General features: G+C 46.0%; 1 protein-coding gene across 1 annotated transcript; it reads right to left on the bottom strand.

Moving 5' to 3' along the window:
* Window positions 1–5,904: 5,904 nt before the first annotated feature.
* NCL (nucleolin) lies at window positions 5,905–15,630 on the bottom strand. Its single transcript, XM_008063796.1, has 14 exons — window positions 15,362–15,630; window positions 14,265–14,381; window positions 12,588–13,077; window positions 12,018–12,218; window positions 11,837–11,923; window positions 11,500–11,641; window positions 10,872–10,996; window positions 10,170–10,293; window positions 9,211–9,368; window positions 8,377–8,500; window positions 8,041–8,174; window positions 7,110–7,236; window positions 6,523–6,746; window positions 5,905–6,378 (listed from the first exon to the last, which is right to left on the bottom strand). The coding sequence occupies exons 1-14, from the start codon at window positions 15,377–15,379 to the stop codon at window positions 6,305–6,307; spliced, it is 2,145 nt and encodes a 714-aa protein (XP_008061987.1). The 5' UTR covers window positions 15,380–15,630; the 3' UTR covers window positions 5,905–6,304.
* Window positions 15,631–17,271: the final 1,641 nt, after the last annotated feature.

The raw sequence follows: 17,271 nt of genomic DNA on the forward strand, positions 1-17,271 counted from the left end.
GGTCTCGAACCCGCGGGCTCAGGCAATCCACTCACCTCAGACTCCCAAAGGCGCGGGATTGCAGGCTGAGCCACCGAGCCCGGCTTAACCGACGTTTTTATCTGGAAGTTTTCAGAAGGTTGCATCAGGATTTGCAGCAAACAGGTGATTGGTTCATCCACCATGACAACACACCTGCCCACAACTTGCTGAGTGTTCAGCAGTTTTTGACCAAAAAAACCGGCATAACCCCTGTGCCCTACCCTCCTTATTCGCCCAATCTCACCCCCAAGCAATGTCTACCCCCCCATGAAAATAGTCCTCAAAGGGAAACATTTTCACCCAGAAGAGGTGAAACAAAAAACAGCGGAAGCACTAAAAGGCATCAAAATCGCTAAGTTCAAAACTATTTTGATCAGTGGAAAAAGCATCTCAATAGGTCTATTACATCAAACAGAGTGTACTTTGAAGATGACCAACGGTTAAACATGTAAGGATACATAATTCTTTGTAAATTCTGAGTATTTTGGGGTCCGCATAATTGTCATTAACAGTAGGGTCACCTTGTAATAACTCACTTTGTCACTACCAGAACCAAACCACCTAACTTAACCATATTTTTAAGTAAATCCTATCTAACCCATTAATTAACACATCTATTATTCTGTCACAAGATGTGCTCCAATATTTTACTTTTATTTCAAGATAATTGGTCTCCCTTGTATTTCAAAATACATACATATATAATTTTTTTTCCAAAAAAAAATATTTTTTTAGTAGCACTCTCACTCTGTTGCCCAGACAAGTGCAGTGGCATGCTCACGGCGGCCACCACAGCCTCGACCTGCTAGGCTCAGGCGATCCTTCCACCTCAGCCTTCCAAATAGCTGGAACTACAGACATGTGCCACCACACCCAGCCTTTTTTTTTTATTATTATAGAGACAAAGTCTCACCAAGTTGCCCAGGCTGGTCTCGAACCCTTGGACTCAGGCAATCCTCTCGCCTCTGCCTCCCAAAGTGCTGGGATAACAGGCATGAGCCACCACACCCAGCCTCCTTATGTTTGCCAGACTGAATATGAGATGTTAAATGTGTGACCCAACTTCCCTTCTTAGATAATTTTTTTCTTTCTTATCCCTGGCAGTTTTGAAAACCTAATACCAGAAGAAAAGAGACCCAATTCCACACAGAGCTCCTAGGAGTGAGTACTTGGTAGTGGGTCTGGGTCTTGGGATAGACATTAGCTGATCTTGCATAGGACAAACGATGCAAGGCAGAATCTTTGATGAGCCCTCAGGGGTTATGGTCCTTGTACTGAAGCAGACACTCCTTTTAAGCCAGGATCTATGGTCAACCACTTGGCTTGTGCCTGCTGGGTTTCCAGAGATTTGTTGTATTTGAATGGGTCGAGGGTTGAGAGCAGAGTGGCCAGGCACAATGGAGTATATTTGGGAAACAACATCTTGGCACCCAGGGCACAAATGTGCCTGCCTCCTTTTAGATTTTAAAAGTGATTTTGAACATTATGCAGGCAGGGCACAGTGGTTCACACCTATAATCCCAGTACTTTGGAGGCTGAGGTGGGAGGATTGCTTGAGCCCAGGGGCTCGAGACCAACCTGGGCAACATAGTGAGATCTTGTCTCCACAAAAAATAAAAAAAATTATCCAGATGTAGTGGCGCATGCCTGTACTCCAGGAGGTCAAGGCAGCAGTAAGCTGTGATCATGCCACTGCACTCACTCCAGCCAGGTCACAAAGTGATAACCTGAGTCAAAAAAAAAAAACAACAACATTGTTCTGAAAAGGGTTCAAAGGTTTCTTCAGACTCCCAAAAGAATCCTTGGCAAAAATATTAAGAGCTTAAACCAGGCATGGTGGCAGATACCTGTAGTCTCAGCTACTTGGAGGCTGAGGTAGGAGGATTGCTTGAGCCCAGGAATTTGCGGCTGTAGTGTGCTATGCTTGCACCTGTGAATAGCTACTGCATTCCAGACTGGACAACATAGCAAGACCATGTCTCATAACAAATAAAAAGAAATTTTGACCTAAAGGCCCCCTCCTGCCACTATCAGACCCTGTAGTAAGTTGACAGCAGGCGCCTCCCCAGGATTCATCCATCACTTGCTGAATATCTCCATGTGCCAGCCACCCTTCTAGATTTGTGAGAGCACAGTGAACAAAACCAAGCGCAGAGATTGGAGGGAACACTTTTCTACCTCAAGAGATCAGCAGGAGTATCCTTCTGGCCTCTTACTCCTCTGGTTATCACCTGGGTTACCTGATCAATGGGAACTGCCATTCGCTCCCACCTACGAATTGGATGGAATTGGACTATTGAAAGGCTCTGATCCCTTGGGATGTGTTCTTTTCCTTCCTCGCCACTCAGCCTAGTGTCACAGAGCCTAGTGTCACAGAGTCACTCCCTTAGTGAGCTGCCTGAGTTCCTAAGGGTGGAGAAGGAGTTTCAGGCAGGAAGAAGAGGGATGGTCTCTCAGATGCTGCCGGGAAGCCAATGGTCTAAAGACTGACCCCTGGATTTGGTGTTTAGTCCTTGGCACACTCAGTGAGCACAGTGGAGGCAGAGGACAGAAGCCACATGTCAGGCTAGTGTGGTTATTCTGAAAGCTTGGAAATGAAAGTAAGAGGGAACAATTGTGCCTGGCCACAGGTCATGGGACCTTTTTTTTTTTTTTTTGAAAGCAGGATTTATTGAGAGGACAGAAAAGTTTCCACAGTGGGAGGGGACCCGAAGGGGTTGCCCGGGAAAATTTTTTTAATGAAAAAAGTTTTGGCACTTTTTTAGGCTGAGAGGAGGCAGAGATTTAAACACAGATGATAATGGGTTAACTCAGAGAAGGGCACATGACAAGCTTTCTAAATACATCTTTGTTTTAGGCCAGGAGAGGTGGTTCACATCTGTAATACCAGCACTTTGGGAGGCTGGGGTGGGAGGATCTCTTGAAACCAGTTCAAGACCAGCCTGAGCAACAAATGAGATCCCCCCCCATCTCTTTGCCTAAATACACATATTTTTTTTAACGTGTGTGTATATATATATACACACACACACACACACACACACACACACACACACACACACACACACACATTTTTCATTTTAAAAAATTGTACCCACAATTTTAAAATAGAAAATCTGAATGTCAAAAAAATTTTAGGGCCCACTTGGAAACCATTTCTGAGGGTCCTACAGCATGTCAAGGTGTGCTGAGCAGACCTCCTGCAGATTCCTTGGTCTCATCCCTATCCTTTAAACTGAAACTGAGTATGGAGTGAGAGGCCCATTGGTCTGAAGACAGGCCAGTCAGGCTTCCTCTTAACACGTCCCTGAAGGAGCCTGCATCTTTGTGGACTGATGCTGCCATCTGCTGGAAGAATGACAGATGTGGCGACAGCCATTTGAAGAAAACGGATCACTTCCTAAAATGGCTGCAAACCCCACCAAACTAGGAAACTGGAGACAAGTGCCAGGGAAACCGTGATTGCAGTTCAGTCCCTAATTCTAACCCCTAGAGTCTCTTTCTGGCCCTGCAGACAGTAACCACACTCACCCTTTTTTTTTTTGAATTGGAGTCTCTGTCAGTCAGACTGGAGTGCAGTGGCTCGCTCCCAGCCACCACAGCCTCGACCTGCTGGGCTCCAGCAATCCTCCCGCCTCAGCCGTCCAAGTAGCTGGAACTACAGGCATGTGCTACCACACCCAGCTAATGTTTGATTTTATTGTAGAGATGAGGTCTCATCAAGTTGCCCATGTGGGTCTCGGGTCCATAGGTTCAGGCAATCCACTCACAGCCTCCCAAAACACTGGGATTACAGGCTGAGCCACCGAGCCCAGCTACCCCCATCTTCATTTACAGAAAATCAGCACATGCCTGCCTGGAACAACCACTACGAAATCAACAGGGCAGGACCATTTCGACTTTCCTCCCCTTAACGGGAAAGAGGAACAGAACAGCAGCCAGGAAGTAGGAACCTTAATCTCCTGCCCTTGTCTTGCTCCACAATTTGTAGAGGGGTTGAGGGAGGTACACACCAGGCATATTGTGAGCACAGTAACAACAGCACTAGCTGTCAGTAGCAACCGTAATGAATTGGTTGAAACAAGACTTACTCTGGGAGTCAAAAACTTACTGCAGTTGGGATGCTGAGCTCTCCAAAGTCTCAAGTGAGACAAACTGGCTGTACTATGCCAGCTAGTAGCAATCAAATTCATGTTCCTAGATAGCCAGTTTTAGACTACTGCTTACTTTAACCCACAGGCCCGTCAAAGATTGTACAAGGAAACCAGCCACAACCCATTTAGGTGAAGACTGTGGAGTCATGGAGAGCCATGAAATCACTATTTTAGACGCCAGAAGACAGATCAACCCACAGGACCCTTTTTGAAAGCCATTTGGGAGATGTATTGCCACTGGAGATTTCCAACACGTGCTCATACCGTTACTTACCTTTGCTATAATTTAAGCTAACAATTTAAACCCATGACATTCTTGGAGGGCTCCAATTAACCCTAAGCTTATTAATTCCTTACATGGAACAGTCTGCCGCAGGTCTTCATCCTTAGTTTTGCCTAAGGGAGACCACCCTCCCACTTTTTCATAGCTGCAACCCACTCACCATCTTCCCTCCAGAACATGAGTGCCATGTATGACCACCACTCATCCTTAGTACTTGAATAGGACGGACAAGTGGAAGATGAACTCAAGGCTCTTGGATTTCCAGAGCCCCCAAATGAAAATAAGACTATTTACATATTCATCAGGTTGCAGGCTATATTCACTGAATTCCATGAAGCACCATGCTTTATGAACCTCACTAGTCTGGTAAGAACAGGCCCTTGGGTTAAAAGCAGTGAGGCCAGGTGCAGTGTAATTCCAGCACTATGGGAGGCAGAAGTGAGAAGACTGCCTGAACCCAGCGGTTCAAGACCAGCCTGGGCAACTTGGTAAACCGTAATACCAGCTCTCGAGAGGCCATGGCGTAAGTCCAGGAGCTGGACCTTGCCTGTACAGAAACCAAATTAGCTGGGCATGGCAGTAACACAACTATAATCACAGCTACTCCAGAGGCTGAGATGGGAGAATCACCTGAGTCCAGGAGGTCAAGCTGCCATGTTATGATGTTGACACTGCCCTCCAACCTGGGTGACACTGTAACACCAACTAAAACTAAAAAGTTGTCAGGAGTGCTTATTAAAACTGAATGTCGCTGGGCTCGGTGGCTCAGCCTATAATCCGTTTTGGGAGGCTGAGGTGAGTGCATTGCCTGAGCCTGAGGGTTCGAGACCTGCCTGGGCAACTTGGTGAGACCTCATCTCTACAATTAAAAAAAAAAAAAAAAAACTAGCCGAGTGTGGTACTGTGCGCCTGTAGTTCCAGCTACTTGGAAGGTTGAGGTGGAAGGATCGCTGGAGCCCAGCAGGTCGAGGCTGTGGTGGCCAGGAGCGGCCACTGCACTCCAGTCTGGGTGACAGAGTGAGACTCCAACTCAAAAAAAACAAAAACAAAACTGAATGTCTGAGAAATATACACAGTGCAAAACGGCTTTTTGAGTCAATTTGCTGGATTGATAGTTTCCCTCCCAGTCTCTCTGTCCGCCCATTCATTATTCACCGCCATCCCAAACTGATGCTCAACTGCTTATCTCAGACCTGACCACTGTGCTCTTGTGCCTCTTTCCAGTGTTAGTGTTGTTCAGGACACAGTTCTTAGGCCTGCTGCAAGTGGCAGCCAGAGTCTTCCAACAAACCAACCTTACACGTCAGCACCCGGGGCTGCAGCTCACAAGTCACTTTCCCCGAACTGGGGGCTAGAATACTGGCAACCCATGCATTTAACATTTTCAGGCTTTGCCCTGCTCTTCAGTTGACAGTTCAGGAGAAATACTCCTTAGGAAATAACAAGTCTGGCACCAGAGTTGACTTTTAATTTGTCCTAAAGTCGCTGAAGCAAAAACCATGATAAAACATTCTTTCCTTTACAACCCCCCCAACGCAAAGAAAAAAAAAAAAACTATTTGTAGGAAAAAAATGGTTTTGTACATGGGATGAAACAATATAAATTCAAACTTACAGATAAGGGTTAGCTCTATCACTCATCTCTTTAAAAAGTTTATATGAATATCCAGTCAAAACCAACAGAGTATCTCCCTTGAAATGTTATCTATACGGATTTCCAAGTAGACCACAGGACTGTATACTGTCTTGGAATGTCCTCAGAAGGCTCTGTCATTGAGCAGGTAACAGAGTAAAAACCCCAGAGTCCTTTCTTTCAAATGGAAGAGGGAAAGACAGAGGGACAGAAGCTATTCAAACTTCGTCTTCTTTCCTTGTGGCTTGTGGTCGCCTCCACCTCTGCCTCCTCTGAAGCCTCCTCGCCCTGCAGAAAAGCAAGACATTATTAAAGAATGGGTAAAGCTGCCCTTCCGCCTCCCCAGTGATTAGGAACCTTGACACAGCACGTCTTAAGTGCATGTGCCACATGATGTCCAGTAGATGCTAAGGTTGCCCCCCTCTGCCTTACCTCCAAAGCCTCCCCGGCCTCTGCCACCAAATCCACCTCGGCCTCCTCTGCCACCACCTCGGCCTCCAAAGCCTCCTCTGCCTCCACCACGACCTCCAAAGCCACCTTCTCCCTTAGGCTTGGCCCAGTCCAAGGTAACTTTGTTTCCATCTATTTCACCATCTTCCATCGCCTCCTTGGCCGCTTTGGCATCTTCCTCACTGTTGAAATCTACAAAACCAAACCTAAAACACCAAAAGAAACTGACCATTATGAAAAGCAAGCACATACTGAACAAGTGTCAAGTTAACCTCACATATCAGCTAGCAATCCCACAAAGACCCAAATGACACAGTAGCTCCTTATGGAAAACTGTAGCTGGTATGACAGCCGGAACCTCTGAATGTCTCACAAAACAGCCGAATATACCTCTGTAAAGACAGAAGGTAAAATGATGCTAGTTCTGTGCATTCTCTCTTCTTCTCGTGCGAATCCATAAACTGCCATCAACAGACAGAAAGGAGCTCAATGAGAAGACACAGAGCCGAGGTCTCCACCCAGAACACCAGGAGTGAAATGAGCAATATTTTACATCTCCTCCACCTTACCCTTTGGAGGATCCGGTTTCCCGGTCAGTGACTATCCTTGCCCGGACAGAGCCATCAAATGACTCCTTTAACGTCTCTTCGGTGGTATCCTCAGACAGACCTTTGACAAACAGAGTTTTGGATGGCTCTGGGAAAGAAAAACAGAAATTGTACCTTTTATTTTAAGTCACAATACATAGTTAACACTGAACTTGCAATGCCAAGAACACTTGGCTTACAGGAAAAGGCAGTTAAAAGCAACTAGTAGCTGGGCCTGGTGGCTCAGCCTGTAATCCTGTGCCTTGGGAAGCTGAGGACTGCCTGAGCCCGCGGATTCGAGACCCGCCTGGGCAACTTGGTGAGACCTCATCTCTACAATAAATCAAAAATCAGCCGGGTGTGGTAGCACACGCCTATAATTCTGGCTACTCGGAAGGCTGAGGCAGAAAGATTGCTGGAGCCCGGCAGGTCGAGGCTGCAGTGGCCAGGAGCAGCCGCTGCACTCCAGTCTGGACGACAAAGTGAGACTCCAACTCAGAAGAAAAAAAAAAAGCAACTAGTGCTTCAAGTAAAGGCTTCACATCAACAGCTACCTGGAGCTTTTATTTTTTACTTCCACTGCATAGTTGAGATGCTGTCCCAGATCTTTTATGGAAAGTGGGAGAAGCAACCCACTACACATGCTGCCCACCATACATAGGACATGTGGCAAATCTGTAGCTCTGAGTTGACACAGCCGGATCAGAACTTGACTATCTAGAGGAATTTTCTTGATATTTCATCATTTACTCTCAGGTAATCAGTCATCATGTCCAGTTATTGTTCACTCAGTAGCAACAGAAAAAAAAATGTGGTATTCGTGAGAAAAGCAAGCAGTAACCTAACATAAATTATGCTCAAGCAAAGAGAACAACCATGAGTGCCACCATAGCATCCTGTCAACAGAACTTACGGCTTCTGGCATTAGGTGATCCCCTGGGTCCTTGCAACTCCAGCCTGATTGCTCTGCCCTCAATTTCCCTTTTATTACAGGAATTTAAAGCTTCTTTAGCATCTTCAAATGACGCAAACTCTATAAATGCATACCTGAGGACAAACAGTTAATACTTAGTGTGGATTACCAAGCACACGGCTCCTCTGCCATCATGATGCCACCAAGCCTTTTCCCTCAAGTAGATACTTAAATGACCATCTTTATACTAATTTGCATGGCTAAAGTAATTTAGCTTTTCCTTAGACCTACACAAGATACTCTCACAGCCCATAGCTGACATATAAAGATTTTTACCCTTTAGATTTGCCATTTTGGTTCTGGGGCACTTTGATAAAAGTTGCCTTCTCAAATACTTCCTGAAGGGTTTCTTCTGTTGCACTGTAGGAAAGATTGCTTAAAACCAGAGTTTTTGATTCACCTGCAAATAAAGAGATGCCACATTCTTAAGACTGAAACAGTGATTCCTAGCTTCAGTCACAGCTATAATCTTGTTTCTAAGTATTTTTGTGTTTGGGAGAACACAAATTTTGATGGATGTGAAATGCTACTTTTGTTACTCAACATTCATGTACTGCAATGCCCTGCTGGTTGGTCTTTAGTACTGCTGGTCTGTATCTTCCTAGAATAATCATCTGAGTTCAACTGCAGTCATTTGAAGCATAAAATGACTAGGCTAGGCACAGTGGTTCACCCTGTAATTCCAACAATGGAAGGTTAAGGTGGGAAAACAGCTCGAATCCAGTAGTTTGAGACCAGCTTAGGTAATAACATAGTGAGACCCTGCCTGCATACACACAAAAAATAATGGTTACGGTTAAGGTTGCTGTGAACCATGATTGTGCCACTGCATTCCAGCCTGGGCGACAGAGTAAAACTCCAACTCAAAAATTAAAAAAGATGTAAGATAACAAAGGATGCATCTGCCTACCATATTCCAATGCAAAATGATTTTCTGAGTTTTCAGACTGGAGATTACTATTCTATATAAAGGTCTAACTAGGAGTACAATGTCCTTGATCTTCACCTCCATCTAATTAATCTTGACCGATTACAAAGTACTTATAAACGTATGCAAAACACTTCCTTCCATCAGTTCTGGAACCCTGTAACTAGCCTCTAATTTCTTACCACTCCAAGTGCTATTCTTTCCACCTCTGTAGTCTTGACTTTGACCTTTCTCTCCAGTGTAGTACAGGGAAATAGATCGCCCTTCAATCTCTGTTCCCTGCTTTTCTTCAAAGGTTTTATCTGCGTCAGCTTCTGTCTTAAATTCAATATAAGCAATCCTGCAACAGAAGAAAAAGGACTCATGGTTCTTTTATGGTTTTACAACCATAGTAACAAATATTTTAACCTCAGCAACACAAACCTGGCTTCAGATCCAAATACAATAAAATGTTGTTTTATGCTAATTGAAACAAAGTTTCTCTTTTCTTCCATTTCTCAATTAAAACCTGAGCTTCCCTCTTACGAAGTCTGATAATATCCCTAAAAACTGTCTCATGGTAATCTTACCTCACTGTAATAATTGCTATTACTTACAATTTATTATAGCATTCATTGTGAGCTAGGCATTATTTCTTAACTCCTTTACCTGTATTAGCTCACCTTTTAAAATCACACTATGAGCTGGGCTCGGTGGCTCAGCCTGTAATCCCGCGCCTTTGGGAGGCTGAGGTGAGTGGATTGCCTGAGCCCGTGGGTTCGAGACCCGCCTGGGCAGCAAGACCTCATCTCTACAATAAATCAAAAAATCAGCTGGGTGTGGTAGCGCATGCCTGTAATTCCGGCTACTTGGAAGGCTGAAGCGGAAGGATCGCTGGAGCCCAGCAGGTCAAGGCTGTGGTGGCCGGGAGCGGCCACTGCACTCTAGTCTGGGCGACAGAGTGAGACTCCAACTCAAAATATATATATATATAAAATCACCCTATGTACACGTTATTCCCAGGGTATAGATAGGCAATTAAGGTAATTCAAACTTTGTAGGTTCAATTGCCCAAGACCCAAGAAAACTGGACCAATATTTCTGTTATAAAGCATAAATGTATTCATGTTAATAAAACCCTTATACTTCAATACAAACATACCCTTTACTCTTTCCATCCTTGCTGACTAATCTGATATCCACAGCATCTTCAAACACTTCCTTTAATTCATCCTGAGTGACTTTGTAAGGGAGGTTTTTGGCCAAAAGGGTTCTTGCATCTCTATCTAGATGAAGAAAACAAACCAAAAATAGCCTTTTAGTTGTAGACCAAAGAAGGACAAGAAAAAGTGTGGGGGGGGGGACGGGACACGGACCCAAAGCCACAGATACCTCTAACCGACAAATATGAAGCTCTATGATGTACAAGGCTCTGTGTAAAGTATGGAAATACAGCAGTGGTAACACGGTCGATACCTCCATGCCGTCAGAACTGATGTCAAACTAGCTACCAGATACTTAGAACAGAGCTCAACTTAGTAGATGCACATTATTTTGGAGGAAAAAAAATGTGAACTTACCAATTTAAAGGACAAATATATAGAGAAAAAAGTACTCAATGAAAGGAATCTAATCGGGTTTCAGTGAAGACAAGTCCCTGTATATTAAGATGCACCCTTTTTTTTGGAGCAGAGTGCTCTTGCTTAACTCAGGAATTTATATAACACCAGCCAGCAGTGTCAAGTGCTATTGTAAACAATCACTCTTCTTTCATTAAGAGCAAATCAAGAAAAAAGGGTTACAAAGCATTTTCCTTGGCAGTCTAGCCCGAGTTAGTTGCATTAGCTCCTATAGCCTTACATACCTTTCTTACTGTCTTTTCCTTTTGGCTTCTCTAGTTTAATTTCATTGCCAAAGACTTTCAAGCCAGTGAGTTCCAAGGCTTTTTCCAGGTCTTCAGCAGATTCAAAGTCCACATAGCCAAATTTCCTTTGAGGTAAAGAAGGCAGTTATGGTGAAACAAAACCAAAAGCCACACAACACATATTCTGGGCAAATATGATGACATAAATAAAAACCAAGTTAAAAAAACACCTGCGCTATTTACAAAATAAAGTCAAGGCTCTGCAAATCATGTCCACAGAACAGGTCTAAGTACCAAGACATTTTCACCTTTGAGGTCTTTGTTACTAGCTAAACTGCTTACACAAAGTGATAGTAGTAGCTGATGGAAGAGTCTGCTTAAGCACTAAAACAGGAGAATCTCATCTAAAAATAATCCACTATAATGACTATTCAAGTCTGTTTTAGCTACTATAGAGGCTGATTATGGAAATTTCAATTTGAGGGCTCTGTAACTTGACAATCTAATGACAGTATATTGATATTTAATCCTCGAAGACATTTACATATGCATGTATAAGGGTGGCAGACTACAGCAACTATTCTGTCACAGGAAGGAAAAATATGAGCAGAGCCAATGAAGCACTTACCTAGTCATACCAATTCTGACATCCACAACGGCAAGATCATTTTTAGCAAAAACATCACTAATACCAGTTTTTAGTTCAGCAGCAGACTTGTTAAAGTTCAGGTTTCCAACAAAGAGATTGAAAGCTGTAGTTGGCTCTGTGGCTATATGAAAAAATTGAAATTGTATCAGTCTATTAATAAAAATATGGCACAAAATTTATTTCCAGTGCAAAATTTGTATATGTAGCACATCAGCACATAGCAGTGTAACATCAGGTTTCAGTATTAAGTCCCTTTGTCATTCATCCTTTGTGCTATTTGACTATCTCCTACTACACCCCTAATTCTGCAAGTTACCTTCTACTTTCTGTTTCTTGGCTTCAGGAGCTGCTTTCTGCTTGGCCATTTCTTTCTTTCGTTTTCCAGATGCTTCTTTGACAGGCTCTGGACAAGATTTCAAACATGGCACCCATGAGTATATACTGCAATAGCTCTTTAAACATGACTCAGGTTTAAACATACTTCAGAGTTTACTTACCTTCCTCTTCCTCCTCCTCTTCCTCCTCCTCTTCGTCATCCTCATCGTCATCATCCTCTTCATCATCATCATCATCATCATCCTCATCCTCATCATCTTCCTCTTCATCCACAGCCACGCTCTTAGCTTTCACAGGAATAGCCTTTGCAGAAGCTTTCTTACCTTTGGCCAGTGTGGTATCCATGGCTTCCTCCTCAGAGTCTGAAAGAGAAGTCAACTGGTCAAAAATTAGAGAACAATCCCCAAACCAGCATTCATTCTAAGATCTAAAGGAAAGAAAATGCAATTCTGCCACTATGCTTAGTTAATAGGTATGGCAAGAACAGGTCACCTGGAAGCAAAATCCTACATTACGAGCCACACTCACAGAATACACTCCTGAGGAGCATTTTCAGGGTGGGAGACATAAAATTATTCACAGGTAATTGAGTCTTGACACACCATAGTACCCCAGAGAACCTTCGATATTCTAATCTAACCTCCAGACTGTCATGGGAGTATGTGGTGCTGCTCAGAACCTCACCTCAAGTGATCTTGCCAACAGAAGCCCAGTAACTACAAACTCCTTACCATCTTCCTCGTCATCATCATCATCCTCGTCATCTTCCTCTTCATCGTCTTCATCATCCTCGTCCTCTGAGGCAGGAGTAGCAGCTGCTGCTTTTGTCACTGCTGGTTCAAATTCATCCTCTTCCTCCTCATCTTCATCATCATCCTCATCATCCTCATCCTCATCACTGTCATCATCCTCCTCCTCATCACTGTCTTCCTTCTTGGCATTCTTACCGTTCTTCGCCCCCTTTGCTGGGGTGGCAGCTCCCTTCTTACCAGAGGTTGCTACCAATGCCTTCCCTGGTGTGGCTCCCTTCTTGCCAGGAGTCACGACTGCTTTGGCTGGTGTAACTGTCTTCTTAGTTGGTATGGCAGCTGCTTTTTTGCCTAGGGTGACAACTGCTTTCTTGGCAGGTGTGGCAACTGCAGCCTTTTTTGTTGGGGAAACCACCACTTTCTTTGCTGGGGTTGCAGTAGCCTTCTTGCCTTTCTTCTGAGGGATGATAACCTTGAAATAAATAAAAACTGACATAAACCTGTCCCCACATCCCAAAAGATAACAATGGTCTCAATGAGTGTTAGATTCTGCCACTGACTCTGGTTCAAGACCACATCCATTAAACACACGTTAGCATGTTAAACTTCAGGGTCCTACTCTGTAAAGTCACAACCCTCACTATCAGGTAAATAAAATACTTAAGCATAAAGAACGCTTCTGAATACTTAAAATATCTCTAACCCAGACCTCTGAATTCCTGCAACTCATACTTTCTTAAACCTCACCTGAAAATGATACTAGTATCGACCTTACATGACTTAAAGATTATGAATTCATGTATGTAAATTACTCAAAACCGTACACACAGAAGGCACCAAGTATTAATTGTTATCAAATCATTTGGAGCTCCTATAGTGGGTGGTGGAAGAGCTCAGCAAATGCTCATTTCTTCGGACCTGAGATAAAATGAAGATTAAATAGACTGACCATGCCTGTACAACTATCGCACAAAGAGCATGTCGGCCTTGATAAAAACCAACCCTTGACGTTGAAGTCTCACTCAAATCTACTTTTTGATGACTAGCCTTAACAGATAATGAGTGCCAAGAGCAAAATTCTTACTAAATCCTAAATAAGAAACCTGAGCACAACTGAGTGGTTAGCAGTCTATAGTGAGCAAATAGCCAGGAGTGCTAAAGGGGAGAGTCAGGGTTAACAAAGGTAGATGGCAGAGAGATAGTTATAATCAAGTGAGTAGTGTTACAAAGCTTATATATACTGGAATACAGACCAATCAATCTTGATTGGAGGCTAGGAAAGGAATCTGGTAAGGTTATTTGCAGATCTGAATACAGTGTTCGGCTCTGCCACTTACAAATCTTCCCCTCATCTAGGTATGTCAGACTAAGACTAACATGTTGAAACTGGAAAAATGTAATGATTGATTAACACAACAAATCTCACAGCATGCTCTGCCCAGGCACATAAGAAGATCCCTAGTTCATCTGTGTCTCAAACTCACATTCAAATACCTATCCAGATGACATCTTGACATGTCGATGAATGAAATTCTTACTCAACCATTGTAATAGTCATACCCGGGTGAATTTTATTTTTTGCCAGACATCCAATACCACTAGTTTGAATGCTCTATTTTGTAGTTATAAACAGTTCTGCGTCAAACTAAATATAATTACCTCCTCTCCACTGCTATCATCTTCTTCATCTTCTGACATTTCCTCATCTTCACTATCTTCTTCTACCTCCTTCGGGGGAGGAGCCATTTTCTTGGGGTCCCCTTGATTTTTACCTGCCTAAAATGGATACAAGGAGAGCATTACACCTCCACGGACAGAGCCATTTTACCATTATTCTTCAGTAAAACGCAACCATCTTCTTTCTCGGGACCCATTTCTCACAGCACAACTAACCTAGAAGCTACTCTTGATGGCGATACGAGACCCTTAACCTTCCACGTTTTTCCTGTCAGCTTTCACAAACAGAAAACCAACCCTACGACGAAAAGGCACCGCTTTTCAGTCCTGTACATTCTGGCACCTTATGCTACCACCCTCGTCTGAACCCAAGTTGAAAGAGAACAACTTTAAGGCACTTTTGGAAACAACCACCTTTGGTTTTCTCACAAACAGCTTTCGGTTCCCTGAGAGACAACCCCGCCTCTCCCAGAGTCGGCAGGGCCACGTGGGGGCACCTAGTGCGCCACCATGTGCGCGAGCGCGACGCAAAACGCACGAGGCGGACCTTCTTTCTGGGCCCACCACGTGCGCGTCTGCCAGGCCGGAGACGTCCTGACAGCCGCCGGGCCTCGGACGGCGGCCAATGCCGCCGTCTCCCGCCCCGGGGCACCAGTCCCTCCCGAGACGCCAGACCCACGCGGCGGGGCCCACGTGGCGGGCCGCGCTCCCGGACACGTGCGTCCGGAGGCGGGGCCCAGGCAGCACCCGTCGCAAGAGTTTTGCCTCATCTTCCCGCCGCGCGGCCCAGGGCCCCTTGCCGCGCTCAATGCCTAACTCTCGGCCCGCCGCATCCACCAACCCCCCCCATCCACCACCACCCCCTCGCACCTGCCGAGTAGCCAGCCTCTTCATCTCTTTACCTCAGCACCCAGTAACCAAAGGCCGCGAGACGTCCGGCTGATCGCGCGAGACTTCCCGCAGCATGGCGCCCTCGAACGCGCCCGGGACTGCGCGCAGGCCCTCCTCCCAGCGGCGCCGCGCGCGCGCCCCTCGGGAAGCAGGCCGAGACGTCCGCTCTTGAGCGCAAGGACTCTTACCTTAGCGAGCTTCACCATGATGGCGGCTTATGACGGCGTAGTGTGCAGCGGGCAAGTGGCGCAGATGAACCCAGAGGAACCTAAGCGACGTCGATGGCGGCCGCGGGTACTGAAGATCCCGGAGCACGTACGCTTGGCTGCCAGCTACTGCTCGAGACTGAGGCGAAAGACTGAGCCTGCCCAGTAATCGCCTCTGGAAAGGCGACGACGGCGCCCTCGTGACCCTGCCTCGACTAACCAGAGCCCACGTCTTACCCCACGAGCCAATCGCGATCCTCTACCCGAGATCGACGCTGGGCGGGGCGAGGGCGGGAGTGGGCGGGCCTCGGCGGCCTCGGGAAGGGGAGGATGTTGGCAGCGGCACCGTGGGGGCGGGACTCGCTTTGTGCGAGGCCGGCCCTGATTGGGCCGTTGCGCGCGGGTCCCGGCCCGCGCAGCGGGACTGGCGTTTTGGCGCGGGGTGTGAGGGGAGAGTGGGGGCCGTGGCGTCCGGCGATCTTGGGTTCCCGAATGTGGCCGGGGGCTGTGGACTTGGGGGACCTGGAATTTCCGTGGGGACTTCACGCCGAGCCTCCCGGCGGCCCTGGGAAGGGGAGTTCGTCCCGTTTTCCTGCCGATGAGCCGGAGAGCGCCGGAAGTTCAGGGACCACAGCGTTCACATTCGCCCTTATTAGCCCTCACGGCCGAACTTGGGGCCGGAAACATCTCCCTAGCTGCAGGTGATTCTCTCTCGGGTCACGTGTCTGAAGCAGCCTCCTTAGGGCGGTTAATAAAGGCGGTGGCGTGTATCCGTGAGCTTGTCTGTGAGCAGCGCACAAACATCTCATTTAACCTCACACTGACTAATGGGGAACGGCCTCGGAGAAATAATTTGGCGGTGGTCACAGGTAGCAGCAGTCGTGGGGTGGGGAGAAAGACTTAGGCCGGCTGACCGCAGAGCGGGTCCTTTGACCGCTCACAAGTTCGCTCCTCATTTGAGACGAACGCATCCGTTAAGATGCTGCTGCGAAGTCGGTGTCACCAGATGGCCCAGGAGTAGATCAGAAGAGCCAAAGGAAAGGTTCCTTCGATGGCGGAGGCGAGGAAGGTTACCGGTTATTTAGATAATAGGCTGCTTTGTGGGTGGAATTTAACTGTCTTAGCAAACCAGAGCATTCTATTAAGTTTGGAGCCTACCTGATCGGTCCTACAGAACCAGAATACTTTCAGCTTTGACAGTATTTGTTAAAAATCACCCCTAGAGAGTCTAATTCTTTTTTTTTTTTTCTTGAGTTGGAGTCTCACTCTGTCGCTCAGACGGGAGTGCAGTGGCCGCTCCCGGCCACCGCAGCCTCGACCTGCTGGGCTCCGGCGATCCTTCCACCTCAGCCTTCCAAGTAGCCGGAATTACAGGCATGCGCTACCACGCCCGGCTGATTTTTTGATTTATTGTAGAGATGAGGTCTCGCTGCCCAGGTGGGTCTCGAACCCCAGGGCTCAGGCAATCCACTCACCTCAGCCTCCCAAAGGCGCGGGATTACAGGCTGAACCACCGAGCCCGGCTTTATGTAAAAGCTTTTAAGAAAATAATGTACAACCCTAGATTGCATGTTGCAAAAAAATTGCAAATTATGATACTCTTTTTTATGAATTATTATATTTGTCAGTATTCCCACTTTCATTTTTATTGTTTAATCATTTATGACTCCATTTGAGATTTTTTTTTTTTTTTTTTTTGAGTTGGAGTCTCACTCTGTCGCCCAGACTGGAGTGCAGTGGCCGCTTCCGGCCACCGCAGCCTCGACCTGCTGGGCTCCGGCGTTCCTTCCGCTTCAGCCTTCCAAGTAGCCAGAATTATAGGCATGCGCTACCACACCCGGTTGATTTTTTGATTTATTGCAGAGATGAGGTCTCACTGCCCAGGCGGGTCT

This window comes from Carlito syrichta, unplaced genomic scaffold (genome assembly GCF_000164805.1).
Source record: "Carlito syrichta isolate Samal-C Ts95f unplaced genomic scaffold, Tarsius_syrichta-2.0.1 Scaffold307032, whole genome shotgun sequence".
In the NCBI taxonomy this organism is placed as follows: domain Eukaryota; kingdom Metazoa; phylum Chordata; class Mammalia; order Primates; family Tarsiidae; genus Carlito; species Carlito syrichta.

What these genes read in the sequence shown, in the direction of transcription:
- NCL (XM_008063796.1), bottom strand. An exon ending in AAGGATGGAAAGAGTAAAGG is followed by an intron (nt 9,369 to 10,169) that starts GTATGTTTGTAT and finishes CTTCTGTTGCAG; the next exon opens with GATTGCTTATATTGAATTTA. An exon ending in CAAAATGGCAAATCTAAAGG is followed by an intron (nt 8,175 to 8,376) that starts GTAAAAATCTTT and finishes GTTTGTCCTCAG; the next exon opens with GTATGCATTTATAGAGTTTG.